This window comes from Pteronotus mesoamericanus, unplaced genomic scaffold, assembly GCF_021234165.1.
Source record: "Pteronotus mesoamericanus isolate MK-2021 breed Mesoamerican mustached bat unplaced genomic scaffold, CSHL_Meso_final contig_26, whole genome shotgun sequence".
In the NCBI taxonomy this organism is placed as follows: domain Eukaryota; kingdom Metazoa; phylum Chordata; class Mammalia; order Chiroptera; family Mormoopidae; genus Pteronotus; species Pteronotus mesoamericanus.
This window is the reverse complement of record NW_026555109.1, coordinates 1,895,287-1,917,316: the sequence shown is the minus strand read 5'-3', so window position 1 is coordinate 1,917,316 and position 22,030 is coordinate 1,895,287. Positions and strand designations below refer to the sequence as shown.

Sequence of the window (22,030 nt, the reverse complement as noted above, 5' to 3'; positions counted from 1 at the left end):
GGCCCATATCAACTACTAGACTTACATAATTAATTTATCTGGTTAGAATGCATGATTGAAATTTTTGTTACCGTCTAATGGTGAGAATTTTAGATTTGTCACAAAGCCCAGGACACTGGAATTTCATTTAGATCAAAACTCAGAAAGTGCCACATTAACAAAAATCAGGGAAATCTGATAAAATTATCTAACTTGTTTTAAAACACCATTATTTACAGATTCTCTTTGAATATACAACAGGTAATGATGCAATGAAGATGTTTTTACAATATTTATTAAGATAACAAATTTATAAATTGAAAGACTCAGAGGCACATAGTTTAAAAGGCCAATACCATGGGAATAATGAAGTCAACACAGAAAAGAAGGTAGGGACAATTACAACCAATACAGGACTTTTTTTAAATGCCTCTCCCCAATAAACACATCATATGAATCATCCTTCAAAATTACCATGATAAGAAGTTATTTCCTTCAAAGAAAAATAATTCTCCCCACCTACTGAGCCTAGAAAATCCTATTTACAATGGTCTGGCATTTCATCAATATTTCTTAATATGGCCTCTTCTATTAGTGCCATTAGAAGTATTGAAAATTTTATAGCTATTGTATTTACAAATACACATAATATTTAAATTTGCTCCTCATTGAGAACAACTCAATATATACTTAAAATCACAATACAAATGTTTTGGTGTTGAAAACACATTTTGTGGGGGCAAGTATATGGGAAGAGGTGTATTTAGAATTATGTTGTTTCTGAAGGATTACTAGGCGAATAAATCTGATAAAAGTCAAGGCAGTTACAAAAAAGATCTTGGTTGATGAAGAATTTATTTCTGTTCTAACTGGACACACTGGGCTTCTTCAGTCAACCTTCACCACACTGTAAATTTTGGTAACAAACCAAAAGCAGGCAAAGAAGCCAATTGTTCCTATAAAAGAAAAAACAAAAATAAACCCTTTTTTAAAGGAAGCTTCATAATTGACATAAAAATACAGACTTAAAATGAATGACTCCTCAAAAAAAAGTCACAAAACTAAAAACTATTACCTTCCAGAATTATACCATAGATTCACAAGTTTTGAAAAATATACAATCACCTCAAGTCAAATTTCCTACAGAAACTGAAAGAACTTTTTATACTGTAAGTTTACCTAAGGTTTCTGTAATACATTTTTTTTCTTATTACATGAAAAAGACTGAAATTAAAAGATGAAAAGAATGACAATTTTCCTTTACTATTTAAGACCATTTTCTTATCATCAAATGGAAAACTGCTATTAAATTAATTCAAGGAGTGATATTAATAGCTTAAACAGAGTATTAGATTCACAGAATAATTAAATGGGGATACAGTTATTGGGAGATATTAGTTTTCAAAGAACTATAATAAGATAACTCAAAAACTTTTCTTACTAAGTGTTAAAAGTGCTATAATTAGGGTAATAACGAAGATGCACCCCACTGGAAATGGGAAGTGGTGTGGCACCTGGCGACAGAGCAGCTCTGTAATGAGCTGTGTAGAACACCTTTGGACTAGCCCACTGAAAGTTATAAGCTCATTTCTTTATCTTATTAAACAGAGATAATTTAAATGCCCTAGCTGCCTCCACAGACTGTCATAAAGAGTAAATAAGATGATTCATGAAAAAATATATGCCCTATTTTCAGGGATCTTCATCAACCTAGATTCCAAAATATTTGAAGGCTAGATGGATGAGGCTCCAAGAGATTAAGTAATTGTCTAAGTGCCCCATGGTTGGTAAGTAGGGCCAGAACTCAAATTCCATTTTTCTGATTTCAAGTGTAGTACTCTTAAACTACAACATGCCTAGATTTACTAAACATAAATTTAGAGACTCTGTTTTGCAAAAGGATATATACTAAATTATGAAACTGCCTAATATATTTTTAAAAACTAGGCATACCATTCTTTTCCAGGATTACTCCCGAAAAACAGTCAATAGGGGGTCATACATACTCCTTTTATAAGTTTTATATTTCAAGTCCAAATGTTTTTCACCATTGTTTTAAGTACAATATAAAGAAAAAGTACTAAAGGAGATTTTCTAAGTCAAGTGGGACATTACTATGGGAAATTATAAATGTTACTACAGTCATTCTTAGATCATACATGTACTGAGTACCTACTATACACAAGTCACTGTTCTGGAGGATGTATAGTACCTTTTGGATATTCAAAGGGTCATTAGTAAGCTTAGCTTAGGAGGGTTTATTTCAGAAAAGTCATGGTGAAACCATAAATATATTTAAACAACCTTATGTTTACCAAGAACTTCAAGATAACAAGAGAAGGGATGTTAAAATGAGAAAAAAACATTTTATCACCATACTGACAAGCCTAAGAAGGTTTATTTTGTTCTTAACAAAATACTTTTAAGTACTGTTTCCTTAATATGGAATAGATATGATATATATACTAAAAGCGGTATCTTTCTTTCTGTGACAAAATATTTTGTTTTGTAAAATAGATGAACTTGGATAAGGGGTCTGGAGTCCTGAGGTAACTATAGGTATACCCCACTTTAGACAACACCAACCTCATTATGTCTGACCAATGACCTGGAATACAGAATTGATGTTCAAAACCCTACTTACTTCTCTTAAATGTTAACAGATAAGTAAAAAGTAGAACACTGCTAATTTATAAAAAGAGTATTTGTGGCTCCTGTATTTCCTCATATACCATGCAACACAATCTTAGATAAAATTTCTGATATACATTTTTTTGTGACAAAGAAATGTCCCAGTTTTGTTTTGTTTTTTAATGCAGTCATTCCACACATGTTTACCAACCATCCACAGGGCTCTGAGATACAGAAAAGAAAACTTTTATCCAGATAGAAAAAAATACATATATAAATATCAATGTAATACACATTATATCCCAACAGGTACTTGAATTTTGAAGTGGAGATATAAAGTTATAGTTTAAAACTTCTTGCGTAAGGAATGTCCTATGATTATCTTTTCTTGATACCATATATTCTCAACCTCATCTTGACTTCAACTCCCAAATTTTTACTTTACTTCCTAACTTAGGTAGCTAGAGCTTTGTACTTTAAGAAATGGGCAAAATAAAGACTGTAGAATTCAAAGGTTAGCGTGAAAACCTTAAGATGTACTGGTCCAGGTGTGCCTATACTTTTAACACAACAATGACCTTGTTCAGTCATCGTCCCTTAGGTTCTGCTTTCTTACGTTGGTTTACTGATGTTCACCTCACAGGGAGGCAGACTGGACTTAGTTGCATTCAGGACTAAATACAGGAAAGCTTAGCGGAAGCCTTCAGAGGTTTTATAAGAAAAATATTTATAAATACTTCAAATAATTGGCCTAAAAACTTATTAATTAAAAATAATTACTTAAATTCTTACCTGTAAAAAGAAAGAAGATCAAAACCATTATCATGGTATAACCAAAGTACAGAATTGTACTTGCTGTTCCTGTTATTTGCAGTTTTGAAAAGAAGTAGTGTATTGCATATATTAAGAAATAAACTGCAGTAAAGCCACTAGTAAGGAATGAACGCCATTGCCAATGATAATCCTAGGTAGAAAAAAAATTAAAGAATAAGAATTACTTTCCAATTAATAGATAACATGTAGCAGAATAAAGTTACTAACCAAACATAAGTAAATGAAATAACCCCAAAAACCTAATTCTTGCTAGAGATTCCAGCATTTTACCCCTACTGAACTTTGTCAATTTCCCTCTTCACTAAAGGGGTTAAGAAGTATCCCTTACCTTTGGTGGAGCTACTTAAACACCAGCTAAAAACATATGGAAAAATCTTAAACAGTTTATAAACAATGAATAATGAGGCATTAAACTGTATTTTAAAATGAATGCTTCCCAAAGAAAAGCAACAGATTTTTTGCTTACTTACAAAGTTTACTTACATTTACGCAGTTCAAAATTAATAATACTTATCTTACAGTCTAGACAACTATGTTAGGAAGACAATTAGTCTATTAAGGCCTGGTTGAAACCCATTTTCAGTTATTACTAACAGTTTAAACAAGGTAAGTTTTTAAAACTGTTCTTACTTTTACATAGTTTAAAAAAGGTAAGTTTTTAAAACTGTTCTTACTTTTACGTAAAGTAGCTAGAGCTTCACAGGAGATGTTACAAAAGAAATACTTCACTACCCTCCTACCCATTTGTATGTGAAAAATAAATATATTTTAAAAGCATGCCAAGATTAGAAAATACAAAAGACTTCGCACACAAAAACTACCATAGCTAAAAAACAAATTCAGCAATGTTACAGGGTACAAAATCAATGCGAAAATCAGTTATGTTTTTATATACCAGCAATGAACAATCCAAAAAAGGAAAATTAAAAGCAAAACATTTACAACAGCATCCAAAAGAATAAAATACTGAGAATAAGTTTAACTAAGGAGGTGACAGACTTGTACACTGAAAACTATAAAACATTGCTAAAAGAAGTTAAAGAAGACTGAAATAAATGGAAAGACATCCTGTATAGATTGGAAGACTTAATATTGTTAAAAGGGGATTTTTCTCCAAAGTAACCTACAGATTCAATGTGATCCCTATGACTGTTGTTTTTTTTTTTCTTTCCAGAAATGGCAGAGTAGATCCTCAAATTCATACGAAATTGCAAGGGGCCCCAAATGGCCAAAATAATCTTCAAAAAGAAGAACAAAGTTGGAGGATTTAGCCCAACAGTGTGGTACTAGCACAAGGATAGCAAATACACCACTGGAATAAAATTGAGAATCCAGAAATAAACCTACACATCCATGGTCAATGAATTTTCAACAAGTTTGCCAAGACCATTCATTAAGGAAATTATAGTCTCTTCAGCAAATGGTGCTGGAAAAATGGATATCCACATGCAAAAGAATGAAGATGGACCCCTAACTAATACCATACACAAAAAATAACTAAAAATGTGTCAATCAAATGATCTAAACATACAAGTTAAAATTATACACTTAGAAGAAAACATAAAGGTAACTCTTCATGGCCTTAGATTTATCAATGAATTCTTAACTATGGTAACAAAAGAAAAAAATAGATAAAATCAGACTTCATAAAAATTAAAAACTTTCATGTAAAGGACATCATCAAGAAAGTGAAAAGACAACTTACAGAATGGGAACAATATTTGCAAATCATTTATCTGGTAAAGGTCTAGTATTCAGAATATATAAAGAACTCTTACAACTCAATAAAAAGATAAACAACCTAATTTATAAATGGGTAAACAAATGGAGCAGAAATGTCTCTATATAGGATATACAACTGGTCAACAAAACACAAGAAAAGATGCTGCACATTAATGATGTGGATGGGGAAATGGAAAACCACAATGAGATACTACTTCTCTCTCTCTCTCTCTCTCTCTCTCTCTCTCTCACACACACACACACACACACACACACACACACACACACAGACGGTTGTTATTGAAAAAGGAAAAATAATAGTATTGACAAGGACATGGAGAAATTGGAACAGTACTGTTGGGAGGAATGTAAAATGATGTAGCCATCATATGCATAAAAGATGCAAACTGTGAAACCACAGCTTGGTGCTTCCTCAGAAAGTTGTATGAAGAATTACCACATGACTCAGCAATTCCACTTCTATCTATCTATCTATCTATCTATCTATCTATCTATATATATCTCAAAATTGAAAGCAGGTACTTAAATATTTGTACATGAATGTTCACAGCAGTAGTATTCACAATAGCCAAAAGGTAGAAACAAACCTAATGTTCATCAATGAATGAACAAATTGTGTGTATATATATACACAATGGAGTATTATTCAGCTATAAAAAGAAACCAAGCACTGATACATCTTACAATGTGCTGAACCTTGAAAACAGTCCGCTAAGAAGCCAGACCCAAAAGGTTACACAATTATATAAAAACATCCAGAACAGGCAAATTTATGGAAACAAAAGCAGATCGGTGGTTGCAGGGTCTGAGGCAGAGGAAGGGGGCAGTGGGAAGTAACTGCTAAATGGATATGGAATTTTGTTTAGTGGGGGCGGTGGGCGGGTGATGAAAATATTTTGAAGCTAGATGAAGGTGTTGGTTACACAACACTGTAAATGTAGTAAGTGCCAATGAAATGTTCACTTTAAAATACTTGATCTTATGTTATCTGAATTCAACCTCAATTAAAAAAAGTTTCTTTAATCCTTGCTCAAGGCCAAGTTTAATTGACTTAAGAGATAGTGGGGGGGCAGGGAAGAAAGAGGGAAACTTCATTGGTTGGCTCCTGTACTCATCCTGACCCAGGATCAAACCTGCAACCCACCTGTGTGCCCCGACTGGGAACTGAATTTACAACCTTTTGGTATACAGGGCAATGTTCCGACTAAACCACCCTGTCAGGGCTAACTTTGATTTTTAAAAAAGCATCTCACGTTTAACAAAGTTAGAGTTTTATCTCCTGTATAGAAAATAACTTATAAAAGAATTATTTAACACACCCTAAATCTTTAGACATCAATTCCACCTATTACATAAGGATATCATTTTGCCAGGTTGCCGTGAGTATCACTCACTACAATGTAATGTTTTGACTTTCCACTTAAAATCTGTTTATTTTTCCTAAATTGTTAGCCTAGAAATACGTTACAAAAGAAATATTGATCCTGGCTGTCGTGGCTCAGTGGATTGGGTGCCGGCCTGTGAACCAAAGGGTCGCCGGTTCAATTCCCAGTTTAGGTCACATGCCTGGGTTGTGGGCCAGGTCCCCAGTAGGGGGTGCATGAGGGGCAACCACACAATGATGTTTCTCTCCCTCTCTTTCTCCTTCTCCTAAATATAAGTAAAGAAAAGAAATCTTAAAAAAGAAATAAAGAAATATTAAGGCAGATATTTAAAAAATAAAAATAAAAATTTCACATGCCATGCTATTCTTAGGGAATTAATATTTTAAAGTTAAGCTCAAAGTAAACACTATTTGAACTGGGATACAACTTTAATTCAATCCTAAAGAGGGCTACATTTGACTCAGAAATACAGATCAATTTCTGTCTTAATGACATATATCTACAAAAATTCTATCAATTAATAGTTTCAAGCCTCATGCCAAAATTATAATTACTGTGTACAAATTAACAGGTGAATCTTACTAATACATACCTCGGCACATAGGTGGAAATAGCAAAGAAGTATAGTTGCTTCAGAACATGTAATAACCAAAATGATAAACACCAGAAATAGGAAGCCAAACATGTAATACATCTGGTGCGACCTATAATCAAACATGTCAAAATGAAAGTATAAATATTTTCTCTCTGATACAGTAAATGACACAATCTTTTCATTTTCATTGAACTGAAAATGTTTGCTTTTTCTCCCAACTCGTCAAAGATGACACATTCTCAGGTTTAGATAGATGGTAATGGGGTGAGGATGGGGCAGGGGAGAAAACATATGGCATTGTCATGGACTTTGCCTTCCTACTCAGGTAGAACCTGAAACTCTTATTAACTCAAATATGCTTAATCTATTTGTCTACTGGTGACTTTGACAAATTTGAAAAATTAATGGAAAGGCAGAGCCAAACTAATAAATGGTCACATTTAGTGTATATACATTTAGTATACATAGTTTCTTATCACATATGATAAAATCAGTTGAATTTAGAGGATTTTATAACAATTAGAAAGAAAGAGGTTCTAATTACCAAAAAAGTCAAATTATTTCTCAGTTTATGCTCTTTGAACCTTGATACTTTCTATAACATACGTCAATGTGATCAAATAACTATCATAATATACTGCAGTTTGTACACCCTAATAGAGTGGCTCAAAATTACCACCAGGAGATTTTCCATACAAGTAAGAAATTAAAGAGTGAAGGACTCTTGGGATAAAAAAGGACTCTGAAAGGTTAGCTAGCTCAACTCTTCCTCCAATGCTTGCTTGAAATCCCTCTGTCAGGAGCTCAGGGTATCTCCTCTGAAGCAGGAAAGACTACTTATTTAAGAACATAGGTTTGGAGACACTTAATTTTTGTCACATGGTAACTGTGACACAGATAAATTACTTACTTTCAAAACTTCATTTTAATCTCTGTAAAATATGGGTAATAACCACTTCCTAGAGATCTAAGAATTAAGAGTAAAAATTAATAAGCCCTCAATTAATAATAGCTTTGTATCACTATTATTTTTTTCTCACATGAAAGAGAATAACCTTTTGGCTCGTAGGTTTCTTTTTTTTTAAATTGTATTTTATTGTTTATGATATTCCAGTTTTCCTTGCTTTTCTCCCTTTTCCTCACCTCCACCAGCACTCCACCCTGCTTCTTTAAGACTTCTGGTTATTGGAGAATGGTTTACATTTGTAAGATTTAAATAATAACCCATATAAACAAAAGGAGAACGTTCGTAATACATATAATGGTAATGAGAATAAGAGGACTTAATCCTTAGCTTACCAAATACTATTCAGAATGAAGAAAAGCTGTATAAAGATGCATCCAAAGGGCAAAATTCCCCCCATGATAATACCAGGCAAGGGCTTTGTGTAGAAGGACTGTTCAGGGATCTGACGTGGAATCTGATTGGTTCGAACTGGGTGTTCAATGGCCTTCAGTAAAGAAAAAAGTAGAAAAAGAGAAAGAATTTGTAATTACATATCTGTTTTAAAAATTCTTCTCTGCACTAGATTTGCCTGTTTTTTCTCAGCTTCCATGCTGACACTAATGACAAGTCTACTTAAGTCATCAAACAGAAATCTGTACATAGAAGCAACAATCCAGACACTAGGTAAAATACTGTCTATTGGAACAAGCCACCACTGTTTCTAGCAGTAGTCCGCTGATTAGTGGCTTTACACTAAGTCTGAAATACACAGAAGATAATACTTAGGAAATAATAGTTAATAAAAAAGTAGAGTTAGGTTTTTCTTTTTAAATATATACTCATTGTAAGAAATAGGCTGGTTCTGAAATTACTGCCAATGTATTTTTATAGGGAGATGGGCAATGTCATCTTTATTAAAACTGCTCAAGTTGACTAAGACTCAAGAACATGAAGACGACAATGAATGACTATAAAAAGCTTTATGATCATAAGATATGGGTGATGTCTTCAATTATTATCTCTTTCATAATACACTACATGACAGCATAAAAGCAACTAGAGTCTAAAGTACTTAAATACAGTTACATGAGTGGGGAAAAAAAGGGTCTGTACATAGAAACTCATTTTCTTACAAAAAAGTTCAAAACCTACTTCTAAAGTTTTTGTTATGATACATCAAGATGTAAAACTTGTCAGTCTCATTAAGTTTATACTTTCATGGACTATTTTACATATAGATATATGTGTACATGTTCATAGAATCATTACATATCTTGCTTCAATTTTTATATTTTTAGAATTTCAGGTACTTATCTAATCTATGTAGTTTAAAAAATTTCAAGCTGTGTCAGTTTACTAGTTACGCTGTATAGATTTTAAATCATAAATTAAATAAAATGCAAATAACTGAAAAATCTTTTTATTAGACTAGCATGGTAGGTACAGTGGACACTATGATGCAATCATAGTTTCTTCCAAAGGACTTCAGGTTGCCTCACAAAGTCTACTATATGACATTATTTCTTTTAACCTGTGGGCTGAATATTCAGAGAATAAGGAGTGAAGTTAGAGAAGGACACTAAAGAATAAGTTCTAATTCTCCTCTTAGCCTGAGGACAGAAGGGGATAGCAGAGGTGGAGAAAGATCAGGTCAGTGAAGGAAGAACTGAAGCTTGATTATAATCTTCCTTAAAATCAACTATCAGTGGATAAGCATACAAAATTTATAGTAAAGCAGAGAGAAGATGGTGGGAAAGTAGGTGGGAGCCGAGACCACCAGCTTGTGCATCCAACTGGGTCCCTTAACTGATCTTCCAAAAAACAAAGTGAAGAGCCAACAGAATCTTAGCTGACATGAAGTTTGGAGGCCAAAGTGTGCAGAGGACAGGAGGTTTTATAAGTGGACAGGGACGGTTCCCAGTTGTGGCTGCCACAGGGACAACATCAGAGGTGAGACAGGTCAGTGATAGCAGCCTACTGGCTCCCTCCCCACCCAGGGCAGGGAAATCCCAGACCCTTGCCAGGAGAGACTTGAACGTGTAAAGTCGCTGGAGGGGAAAAAAGGCAGCAATCATACACACAACTGGCAGTGCACCCAAGCTGGGGCAGTGGTTGGCGGGACAGTGCCAGAGAGTGGGGGAGATCTGGCAGCACCCAGAGCTTGGAAAAGAGGAGGGCCGCAACTGGCTGAGACCCAGACAGGCTCTGGACTTGCCAGAGAGTTGGAGTGTGTGGAAAGCCGGACGGTGGCTTGGAGCACCAGCAGCGCTGAGAGACTTTTCAAAAGGGGGACTGAGGTGCACTGGGTAGGGACCTCACGCATACAGCTGTGGGGCCAACAAGGAGGGAGGACTGAGGGTGGGATTTGCTCCTTCTCAGGGCACTTCACAGATTGAGTAAAGGGGCACAAAGCGAAGTGGTTTATTGGCCCCAACCTGGCACAACTGCGCAGAGTGCAGGCCGCACAGTGCTCTGTGGGTGTGGGCTAAAAACTGGGCCCCTGTCATTTTTGAAGCCTAGACTGAACCCCAATCCTTGCCGAACCAGAACCGTTGGAAAGGGAAAATGGAGTCCAACCTCCTACCGTGTGCAGGAGCCAGGAAGACCTGCAAAACAGGTTGGGCAGGCTTAACAAGCTGGGGGCTTTTTCTTCCCCACCCCCAAGAGTAAGACAGTAAGACCTGTAGCTGAGAGAAAACCAGACAGACCCAGAAAAAAGTCAAAAACACCAACAGATGAGACAAATTGCACTTTGCTCCGCATCAGAACTTGCATTTTTATTTCTTTTCTTTTTAGTTTTTTTGTTTGATTTTTCCTTTTCATATTGCATTTTAATTTTTCTTCTTTCATTTCACTCATATTCCAAATAACTCACTACTCTTGGTCTTCTACTTTTTATTCTTTTCAATCAGATTTATATATTTTTATATTATTGTTATTCCAAATCTCACACAGCATCCTTCCCTGGTTTTAATCCATTTGCCATCTTCCTGAGCTTTATTACTGTTGTAACTTTATTTTCTATCACACTATGCCAAGTTTCTATCTCTTACACTCACTCTTTCTCTTTCATCCAACCTCTGTAAGCACTCTTTTTTCCTAATTCAGTTCACATTCATATTCCCCTCTCATAAGAGTCTTCTTTCTTTTTCACCTTTTATAAACAGTGCATAGTTGGGCAAAATACAATGGTTATTGCTGTACTTCTCCAACGGAACTCCTATTTATTCACTGTTTGTTTGTACTTTGAATCCGATAGAATGCTCTCCCACTGTCTTACTCCATTTCACCTTTCCCCTGCCCCTGAACAGTTGAGTAAGGAATTTTAATTCATTTTATTCCCTCTCTCTCAACCTGGGCTTTACTCTTTGCTGATATTAGTTTGCTCCCCACATCCTCTCAAAATCATTTTCTTTTACAGTAGACATCTCATACTCACTTTTTGCTTTTGTACTATATTCTTATTTTTGCTCCACCTTTATTAAACTCCAGTCAGCTGCTGTTGCTATTGTTGTTGCTACTGACCCTGCAATTTTGACCCTGTTGGTCTAATACCTGTTCAATTTTACTTCAAACCTCATAGTATACTCTTCCCTTTTCTTACCCGACTGCTCCCATCACCCTTTCATGTTTTACTTATGTTTTAAATTTTGTTCTCACCCCATTTCTATATGTACTCTTATCAATTCTCCTTTCTCTTACCACTCAATAATACCACTCTTTTAGTCATCTCATATTCCCTTTGTCATAGCTCATAATATCTGTAATCTCGCTTCATCTTTATTAATCTTTGCTCAATTGTGGCTGAGATTCGGACGTGGTAAGGGGGTTCTTTTTGCTGGTGTAGGTTCAGTTGTCTGGTAATACTGCTTTGTTAACAAAAACCTGTACAACAGGATACAAGACAAGGTGGGAGTTGTCACTACCAGTAAGCCCCGCTGGAGGGGAGAACCCACCAACAAAGAAGCCACCAACAAGCAAAACCCAAGTACAATAAGAGAGCTCACACAAAAAGAAGCGCAGCCCTAGAGCGTCCAGACAAGGAGGTCAAAAAAGTGCACCACTGATTCCCACAGAACTCCTAAGACATAAGTCCACCCACAAAGACAGGAAGGCAAAGTAGAGCATCTTGAGACACCGAAACAAACAGAGTCACCTAAAATGGGGAGACAAATAAGGAACTCCAATTAAAAGGAATGGAAGAATCCCCAGTATAAGAGCTAAATGAAACTGAGGCAAGCAATTTATCAGACAGAATTAAAAAAAAAATGGTTTTAAGGATGCTCAAGGAACTCAGTGACAACTACAAGGAACTGAGTGGGAACTACAACAGCATGAAAAGGAAATAGAAACTATAAACAAGACCCAGGAAGAAATGAAGAATATAGTATCTGAAATAAAAAATACACTAGAACCAATTACAAGCAGGCTGGATGAAGCAGAGGACCAAGTTAGTGAGCTGAAAGACAAGGTAGAAAGAAATACCCAGGTAGAGCAACAGCATGAAAAAAGACTCAAAAAGTATGAGGATAGATTAAGGGAACTCCAGGACAACATGAAACTTAACATTTGAATCACAGGAATACCAAAAGGAGAAGAAAAGGAGCAAGGGATAGAAAACCTGTTTGAAAAAATAATGACAGAAAACATCCCTAACTTGGAGAGGGGAAAAGCCATGCAAGTGCAGGAAGGCTAGAGGGTCCCAAACAAGGTGAACCCAAAAAGAGCTACTCCAAGACAAATCATAATTAAAAATGCCAAATTTTAAAGACAAAGAGAATTTTAAAAGCAGCAAGGGAGAAACAGGTAGTAACATACAAGGGAGCTCCAATAAGGATAGCAGCTAATTTCTCAAAAGGAACAATGCAAGCCAGAAGGGAATGTCAAGAAATATTCCAAGTCATGAAAAGCAAAAGCCGGGAACTTTCAGGCTAGATGGAGGTGTAGGTAGATACTTTGCTTCCTTGCACAACCAAAATAAGGACAACAACAAATTAAAAAAAAACAAACAAACCAGAACTGAGAGAAAATCAAACTGTATGGAAGTCCACCAACCAAGGAGTTAAAGAAGGAACAGTCATCTAGACTGGTAGGAGGGGCAGAGATGGATAGCCGGGATGGAGAGGACAGGCAGTCAGGTAGCAACTGCAGGACCAGGCAAGTGAGGCAGCAGCTGGCAAACTAGGCACTCCCACATTTGTGTGCAGATAAACTGGGAGGAACAACTGGGGAATGAGACAGAACCCACAATCCAGGGTTCCAATGAAAGAAAAGAAAGCCTCAAAACCTCTGGCTACAAAATTCTGTGGGGGTTTTGGCAGCGGGAGAAACTTCCAGCCTCACAGGAGAGTTCGTTGGAGATACCCACAGGGTCCTAGAATGTACACAACCCACCCACCTGGAAGGTGGGCAGATAAAGTGCTTCCCAGATAAAGGAGTTCATCATGACCAAGCCCTTATTATATGAAATATTAAAGGGCCTTATGTAAGAAAAAGAAGATCAAAAACTATGAACAGTAAAAAAAAAAAAGTAAGTAGGACAGGAAACTCACACCTATTTCCACCTGGGAATCAGCACCAGGAGGGCTAAATTTGCTTGTGGGTCATGGGGGAAGTGACTGAAAGCAGGGCAAGAGCCAAGGAAGCAGCACTGTTCCCTCTCTGACCCCTGACCCACATGCAGCATTACAACTAGCAGCGACCTGGGTTGCCCCGCCCTAGCAAACACCTAAGGCTTTGCCCTTACAATGTAACAGGTGAAATGAGACAAAGAAATATAGCCCAAATGAAAGAACAGACCAAAGTTCCAAAAACAGAACTAAGAGATGAAGAGAGAGCCAACCTATCAGATGCGCAGTTCAAAACACTGGTAATCAGTATGCTCACAGAATTGGTTGAGTATGGTCGCAAAATGGAGGAGAACACAAAGGCTGTGCAAAGTGAAATAAAGAAAAATATACAGGGAACCAGCAGGAAAGGGAAGGAAACCAGGACTCAAATCAACGATTTGGAGCAGAAGGAAGAAACAAACATTCAACCAGAACAGAATAAAGAAACAAGAATTCCAAAAAATGAGGAGAGGCTTAGGAACCTCTGGGACAACTTTAAACATTCCAACATCCTAATCATAGGGCTGCCAGAAGGAGAAGAGGAAGAGCAAGAAATTGAAAACTTATTTGAAAAAATAATAAAAGAGAACTTCCCAATCTGGCGAAGGAAATAGACTTCCAGGAGATCCAGGAAGCTCAGAGAGTCCCAAAGAATTGGACCTAAGGAAGCACACACCAAGGCACATCATAATTAAGTTACCCAAGATTAAAGATAAGAAGAGAATCTTAAGAGCAGCAAGAGAAAAGGAGACAGTTACCCACAGAGGAGTTCCCATAAGATTATCAGCTGATTTCTCAAAAGAAACCTCACAGGCAAGAAGGGGCTGGAAAGAAGCATTCAAAGTAATGAAAGCCAAGGACCTACCATCCAAGATTACACTCTCCACCAAAGGTATCATTTAGAATGGAAGGGCAGATAAAGTGCTTCCCAGATAAAGGAGTTCATCATCACCAAGCCCTTATTATATGAAATATTAAAGGGCCTTATGTAAGAAAAAGAAGATCAAAAACTATGAACAGTAAAAAAAAAAAAAAAAAATGTAAGTAGGACAGGAAACTCACACCTATCAATAACTGAACCTAAAAAGAACAAAAACAAAAACAAACTAAGCAAACAGCTAGAACAGGAACAGAATCACAGAAATGAAGATCAGAGGGGAAGGCAAAGGGGAAGGGGGAGAGTTGGGGAAAAGGTACAGGGAATAAGAAGCATAAATAGTAAGTACAAAATAGACAGGGGGAGATTAAGAAAAGTATAGTATAGGAAACGGAGAAGCCAGAGAACTTATATGTATGACCCGTGGACATGAACTTACTGGGGTGGGGCAGGGGGGTGCGGAATGCTGGTAGTAGGGGCATGTAGGGCAGAGGGGAATAAAGGGGAGGAAAAAAAATGGAACAATTGTAATAGCATAATCAATAAAATATACATTTTTTAAAAAGCACAAATAGGTAGTTACACAATAGCCATGCAGATATAAAGTACAGTATAGGAAATGGAGTAGCCAAAGACCTCATAGGCATGACCCATGGACATGAACAATCGTGGGAGGATTGCCTGAGGAAGTGTGGAGTGCTGGGTGGAGGAGGGCTAAGGGGGAAAAATCAAGACAACTATCCAAGGACAAGGAAAAATCAGGACTTCTCCAAGGAGGACATACAAACAGCCCACTGGCATATGAAAAAATGTTCAACATTACTAGCCATCAGAGAGATGCAAATGAAAACCACAATGAGAATTATCACTTCACACCTGTCAGAATGGCCATCATTAATAAATCAACCATCAAGTGCTGACAAGGATGTGTAGAAAAGGGAACCCTAGTGCACTGTTGGTGGGAATGCAGACTGGTGCAGCCACTGTGGAAAACAATATGGAATCTTCTCAAAAAATTAAAAATGCAACTGCCTTTTGATCCAGCAATTCCACTGCTGGGAATGTAACTCAAGAATCCCGAAATACCAATTCAAAAGAACTTACGCATCCCTATGTTCATAGAAGCGCTTATAGATGAGTGGATAAGAAAAATGTGGTACATTTTCACAATGAAATACTATACAGCAGAAAGAAAGGAAGAGCTACTACCCTTTGTGATAGCTTGGGGGGAACTGGAGAATATTATACTAAGTAAAATAAGCCAGGCGGTGAAAGACAGTACCATGTGATCTCACCTATAAGTGAAACCTAAGCAACAAAACAAATGAGCAAAATAGAACCAGAGACTTGGAAATAAAGAACAAATTGATAGTGACCAGAGGAGAGGCAAGCAAAGGGACACAGACAGAGGACTCATGGACACAGACAATGGGGAAGACTGAATTGGGAGTAGGGGAGGTGGGGTAGGGGTGAGCAATGGGGAAAAAAGGTGGGACAACTATAACTGAACAACAATAAATATAAAATAAATAAAAAATTTTATTATAAAGTAATTTTTATTTAAAAAATTGCTAGTCTTATAGTCACTTTTTTTATAACTTCACTTCTTAACCCATATGCTTGGTTTACTTAGTTAAGTAATGCACACTAGAAACATTTATTGCTAAGGAAAAAGTACACATACTTTCAAGGTTAAAATAAAAAGTATTAAAATAATTTATTTTAATGTCAAAAGTTTAAAATTTTAGTTTAAACTAGATTTTCATTTCCTATTAATTTATATTAATTTCCACTTACCTACAGAACTTTGAAATCTAAGCTTATATCTGTAATCTCTCTACCACACTAAGTATGTACAACTTTTTAAACAATAATTGCAATCAAACTTCAAAGTCATCAATCTGTGAAATCCAGATCCCACAGAACAAGTTTATATCTTTTATGGTGGCATATATTAGTTTCCACAGTTGAAATTCATTTGAATAAGTTAAACTTACATTCTTCTTAAAACCAAAGTATGCACCAATAAACGTTAAAGGCACAGATATGCAGAACCAAAGCGCCAATATGGCAACCAGTGTTCCAAAAGGAATAGCTGCTGAAGATCCTTCTCCCCAGAGAATCAGATTCATTATAAAGAAGTCAGCAAATACGATCCTGAAAGACAAAGTAGGCTTTTAAGTAAAACTTGAATTAGAAGCAAAGTGGAATAGTAGCAATCGTATATAGTAATATAATATTACAATTTTTGTGTTATATACAAAGAAAGTAGAATTGCTGAGTAATGAGGTATATGAATTTAAAACGTCAGTAGAGATTGCGTAATTGCTCTTTTGATTGGTTTTGCCTGACTTAAATTCCTACCAGCAGCTAATCAAAGTTGTCTCTTTACATATTTTCATTATGCCAGTGGCTGTCAGATTTGTTGTTTTAATTTGCATTTCCTATTGACAACTCCTCCTGAGCATCCTGTGTTTGTTGGCTTCTTAGGTCTTATCTTTTGTGACTTGCTGGTTACATCCACTGTTAATTTCTCATTTGGGTTGCATGGCTCTTGCAAAGTCACGTATGTCAGCCATTTATACACTCCAGCAACTAACTCCTTGTTAAGTATCTTGTTCTCCCAGTTTATGGCTTTTGATGAACCCAAACATTTAAATGTATGTACTTTATTTCCTGTCAGTCTTTCTTCTATGAGTACATTTTAAAAGATACGACTATAATCACAATCACTTCTATATACTCCACACAGTTTTTAATGTTATCAAAGTAATCAATTTTTTCATTTTTCCTTTGGATAAGTTGTTTAAGAGATGAAAGCTTTTCCTAACATGGGATCATGAAGATACGCTTCTATATCTTCATCTAATTATTATGCCTGTTTACAATACATTTTGATTCTAGTTCACCTAGAACTGATTCTGTAGGTGTGAGGTAGTAACAGAATTTTTCTCCCTTCATCTAGCATGCTTCCATGTACACATGGTCTATTTCTGTGTTTTCTGTCCTGCTAGTCATGGGATATCTTCAAATGCCTTCACAACACTTAGTTTCCTCATCAAGTAACATGGTGAATTTGTATCTCTTTCTAGTTAATAAGCAATGTAGACTGGTTGTATGGATCATGCCTATTTTGAGAAGTTATTTCAGGTCATTATAAAGATTTCCTGTTGCTAATACTCCTGTAAACAGATTCCTCTTCCCACAAAACCACCACTAACATTAAAATATGTTATTTGCTATTGGTGGCATTCATGATCTTGGAATATTAGATGACATCTAGCCATTTTGCCGAACTCTTATTAATTCTACACATTTTATATAGCTGAAATTTGCTGATGTTCTCTGTATACAAACTATGCCACCAATAATGTGATATCCAACTTTTTGAAATGTATTCCTTGTTTCATGCTGTAACCAGAACTTAAATAACTGAAGACACAGAAGTGATTTAATAAAAATGTCTCCAGTGTTTCATCATTAAATGATGTTGGATTTGAATTGGAGATGAGATTTTTATTAATTTAAAAAAGCATTTCTTTCTCCATTAAATTCTTTTTTGAAAAAACTTTTTTGATTTTATTTATTTATTTTTAGAGAGAGGGGAAGGTGAGAGAGAGAGGGAGAGAAACACCAACGTGCGAAACATTGATTCGTTGCTTCTCCCACCCCCCCAAGTGGGGACCAGGCCCACAACCCAGGCATGTACCCTGATCTAGAATCAAACCAGTGACCTTTTCGTTCACAGGCTGGCACTCAATCCATTGAGTCACACCAGCCAGGGCCATTAAATTCTTTTTAAATCTGGGAACAACATTTAGTATTATCAAATGCCATTTTGTTGTGTCTACTGTAACAATTATATGCAGGTATTTACTTGTATATAATTATATGAATCAATTTCATAGTATTAAAACACCCTTCTTTTCCTAGAGGAACACCTATTTCCTTTTCTCTGGGAACTTGGGTTCTTGGCGCGCGCGCGCGCTCTCTCTCTCTCTCTCTCTCTCTGCTTACCTCACCATGCTACTGGTGAACACCTACTTTTGAAGGTAGAATGAAGATCAGAGAAGGGTTGTTCAGAGACATAAAGGAACAGGCATAGGATCACTTTTATGAAGCCAAAAAAGGAAGTAGCTTCGAGGAGAAAGTATCCAAATGTTAGACAATGTAGACGGGTAAAGTCAGAGAAAGTTATTTCTAGATTTGAAAATGACATCAGAGAAGTTCACTAAAATGACAGAAGAAAAAAGGACAGATGTGTGGGTTTAGCCAATAGACTGTATGTTGAGAAAATGAGAGTAAGTAAGTGCAGACTATTTTTTCAAGGTATTTTGTTAAGAATGGAAAAGAAATAACATAGGAGACAGCTCTTTTCAGGGTGTGGGAGACCTAAGCATATCTGTAGGAATAAGAGATGAAACACATGAATACAACACAGAGAAAGGGAAAAATGGAAGATGTCAGAGATCGAGGGTGAGGGGTACATTTGAGAGTCAAGATTCTGAAGCAAATCATGGCTGACAGGCTTGGTAAGGAGGGGCTCTTCCTGAGTTGACAACAGAAGTAAAGAGGACAAAAGATATAGTTTGAGAAAACCTTAAAAATTTGAATAGAACATGAAAGGCTGAGTCTTCAAGAGAGGTGAAACTCTGAGATTATTTATCCCAAATGTTGATTAAAATTTTAGCTACTGTAACTCTTTCGTTACTGGCTGCAAATGAAACAGTCATGGCCTCTGGATTTAACCTTTGGCCTGCTTTATTGCTGCTGATGGTTCAGAGGCTAGTTCTTGCCCACCAGATGGGGAGAGTTGGGGGAGGTGGGAAGAAAGTGGGTTCTATTTCTACGATTACATGTACATCAGATACTTGAAATCAGAGGCTATCCTCCAAAGAGACATTTTTAAAAAATGTGGTGGTTTTTAAATTTTTTTTCAAAAAAAAAGTGTTATGTGTTTACCTAATGGAATAAACTCTAAAAAGCAGCAATCCTTTTGATAAAAATCTGAAAATAGACCCTGTTTGAATGATCTCAGGTGAGGATTCATTTCTATAGTCATGTCTAAAGCCTTAAATGCAGTATATAAGCCATTTACATTTAAGGTAGCTATTGACAGATACGTATTTAGTGCATTTTTACTGTTAGACAGTTTTCCTCTATTTTTTCCCCATTCCAAACAAAAGGCAAAGGGTAGCTGAGTGGATAAGAACACAAGACCCATATACATGCTGCCTCCAAGATACCCACATCAGATCTAAAATGCACACAGATGGAAAAAGATATCTCTTGCAAATGGAAAGAAAGAAAACTGGCATAGCAATATTTGTATCTGACAAAATAAACTTTAAAACCAAGCATATATAATAAGGGACAAAGGAGGACACTGCAAAATTACAAAGAGAACAATCCAATAAAAGAATATAACCCTAGTAAACACTTATACACCCAACACATAGGCAACAAAATATGTAAAGCAAATCTTGATGGACATAAAGGGAAAGACTGACAGAAATACAGTCACAGTCTGGGATTTTAACATTTCCTTTGACTGTAATGGGTAGCTCTTCCAGAGAGAAAATCAACAAGGAGACAGCAGCCTTAAACAACATACTACATCAAATGGATTTAATTGATATCCTCAGAGCATTTTACCCCAAAGCAGCAGAACAGACATACTTTTCAAGTGCGTATGGATTGTTTTCTAGGATAGACCACATTTTAGGACACAAAGCAAGTCTCAATAAATTTAAGAAGACTGAAATCATATCAAGCATCTTTTCTGACCACAATGCTATGAAACTGGAAATTAATCGCAAGAACACTGAAAAACACACAATGACATGGAAGTTAAATAACATGTTATTTAACAATGAATGGGTCAACAACCAGATCAAGGAAAATCAAAACAAACAAAACAAAAGATAATGAGACCACAAAAACCCAAATTCTGTGGGACACAGGGAAAACAATCCTAAGAGAGAAATTCATAGCATTATAGGCTTATCTGGAAAAAAAACAAAAACAAAAACAGTGAAAGCTCAAATAAACAATCTAACTTTGTACTTAAAGGAACTGGAAAAAAGAACAACAAAGTACAAAGTGAGTAGATGGAAGAAAATAATAAAGATTAAAGCAGAAGTAAATGAAATAGAGCCTAAAAATAAAGACAAAATACCAATGAATCCAAGAAGTGGTTCTTTGAAAAGATAAACAAGAATGAACAATCATTTAACCAGAAACAACAACAACGAAGACCCAAATAAACAAAATCAGAAATGAAAGCGGGGGAATAACAACTGACACCAAAAAAATACAAAGGATTGTAAGAAAATATTATGAAGAAATATATGAGAGAAAACTGGGCAACCTGTATGAAATGGATAAATTCCTAGAAACATACAATCTTCCAAAAATAAAACAGGAAGATTCAGAGAATCTGAATAGACAGATTACACCTAGTGAAACTGAAGCAGTAATCAAAAAACTCCCAACAAACAAAAGCCCTGGACCCAAATGCCTCACAGGGGAATTTCACCAAACATCCCAGGAAGAACTAACACCTCTTCTCAAAATATTTCAAAAAACTCAGGAAGAGGGAAGGCTCCTCAGCTCATTTTACGAGGCCTGCATTATCCTAATTCCAAAATCAGATAAAGATATTACAAAAAAAGAAAATTATAGGCAATACCCTTGATGAACAAAGACACTAAAATCCTCAACAAAATATTAGCAAACCTAATACAGCAATGCATCAAAAAGAACATACACCATGATCAAGTAGTATTTATTCTGGGAATGCAAGGTTGGTACAACATTAGCAAATCAATAAATGTTTTTCACCATATAAACAAAATGAAGGATAATAACCACCTGATTATATCAATAGATGCAGAAAAAGCATTTGATAAAATCCTGCACCCATTTATGATTGAAACTCTCAGCAAAGCAGGAATAAAGGGAACATACCTAAATATAACAAAGGTCATATATGACAAATCCATATTCAATGGGCAAAAACTATGAGTGTTCCTCTTAGGATCAGGAATAAGACAGGGATGTCCACTTTCATCTCTCTTAGTACTAGAAGTCCTATCCAAAGCAATCAAAGAAGAAGAAGAAATAAGAGCCATCCAACTTGGAAAGGAAGAACTAAAACTGTCTTTATTTGCAGATGACATGATACTGTGCACAGAGAACCCCAAAGATTCCACCAATAAACTACCAGAACTGGTAAGTAAGTTCAGCAAAGAAACAGGATACAAAATTAATATCCAGAAATCAGTTGCATTCTTATATGCCAATAACAAACTACCCGAAAGGGAAATTAAGAAAACAATCCCATTCACGATTCCTTCAAAAAGAATAAATTACCTAGGAATAAACCTAACTAAAGATGTAAAAGACCTGTACTTGGAAAATTGTAAGACA

General features: G+C 35.9%; 1 protein-coding gene across 1 annotated transcript in view; it reads right to left on the bottom strand.

Annotated features, from left to right (window-relative positions):
• Window positions 1-258: 258 nt before the first annotated feature.
• Window positions 259-22,030, bottom strand: part of TM9SF2 (transmembrane 9 superfamily member 2) — an 81,117-nt gene continuing 59,345 nt past the window's right edge. Inside the window, exons 13-17 of the mRNA XM_054574333.1 lie at window positions 16,597-16,756; window positions 8,467-8,618; window positions 7,165-7,276; window positions 3,403-3,574; window positions 259-935 (exon numbers count right to left, since the gene is read on the bottom strand). Of these exons, the coding sequence (XP_054430308.1) occupies window positions 868-935; window positions 3,403-3,574; window positions 7,165-7,276; window positions 8,467-8,618; window positions 16,597-16,756 (664 nt within the window). The 3' untranslated portion in view covers window positions 259-867. The remainder of the gene's footprint in view (window positions 936-3,402; window positions 3,575-7,164; window positions 7,277-8,466; window positions 8,619-16,596; window positions 16,757-22,030) is intronic.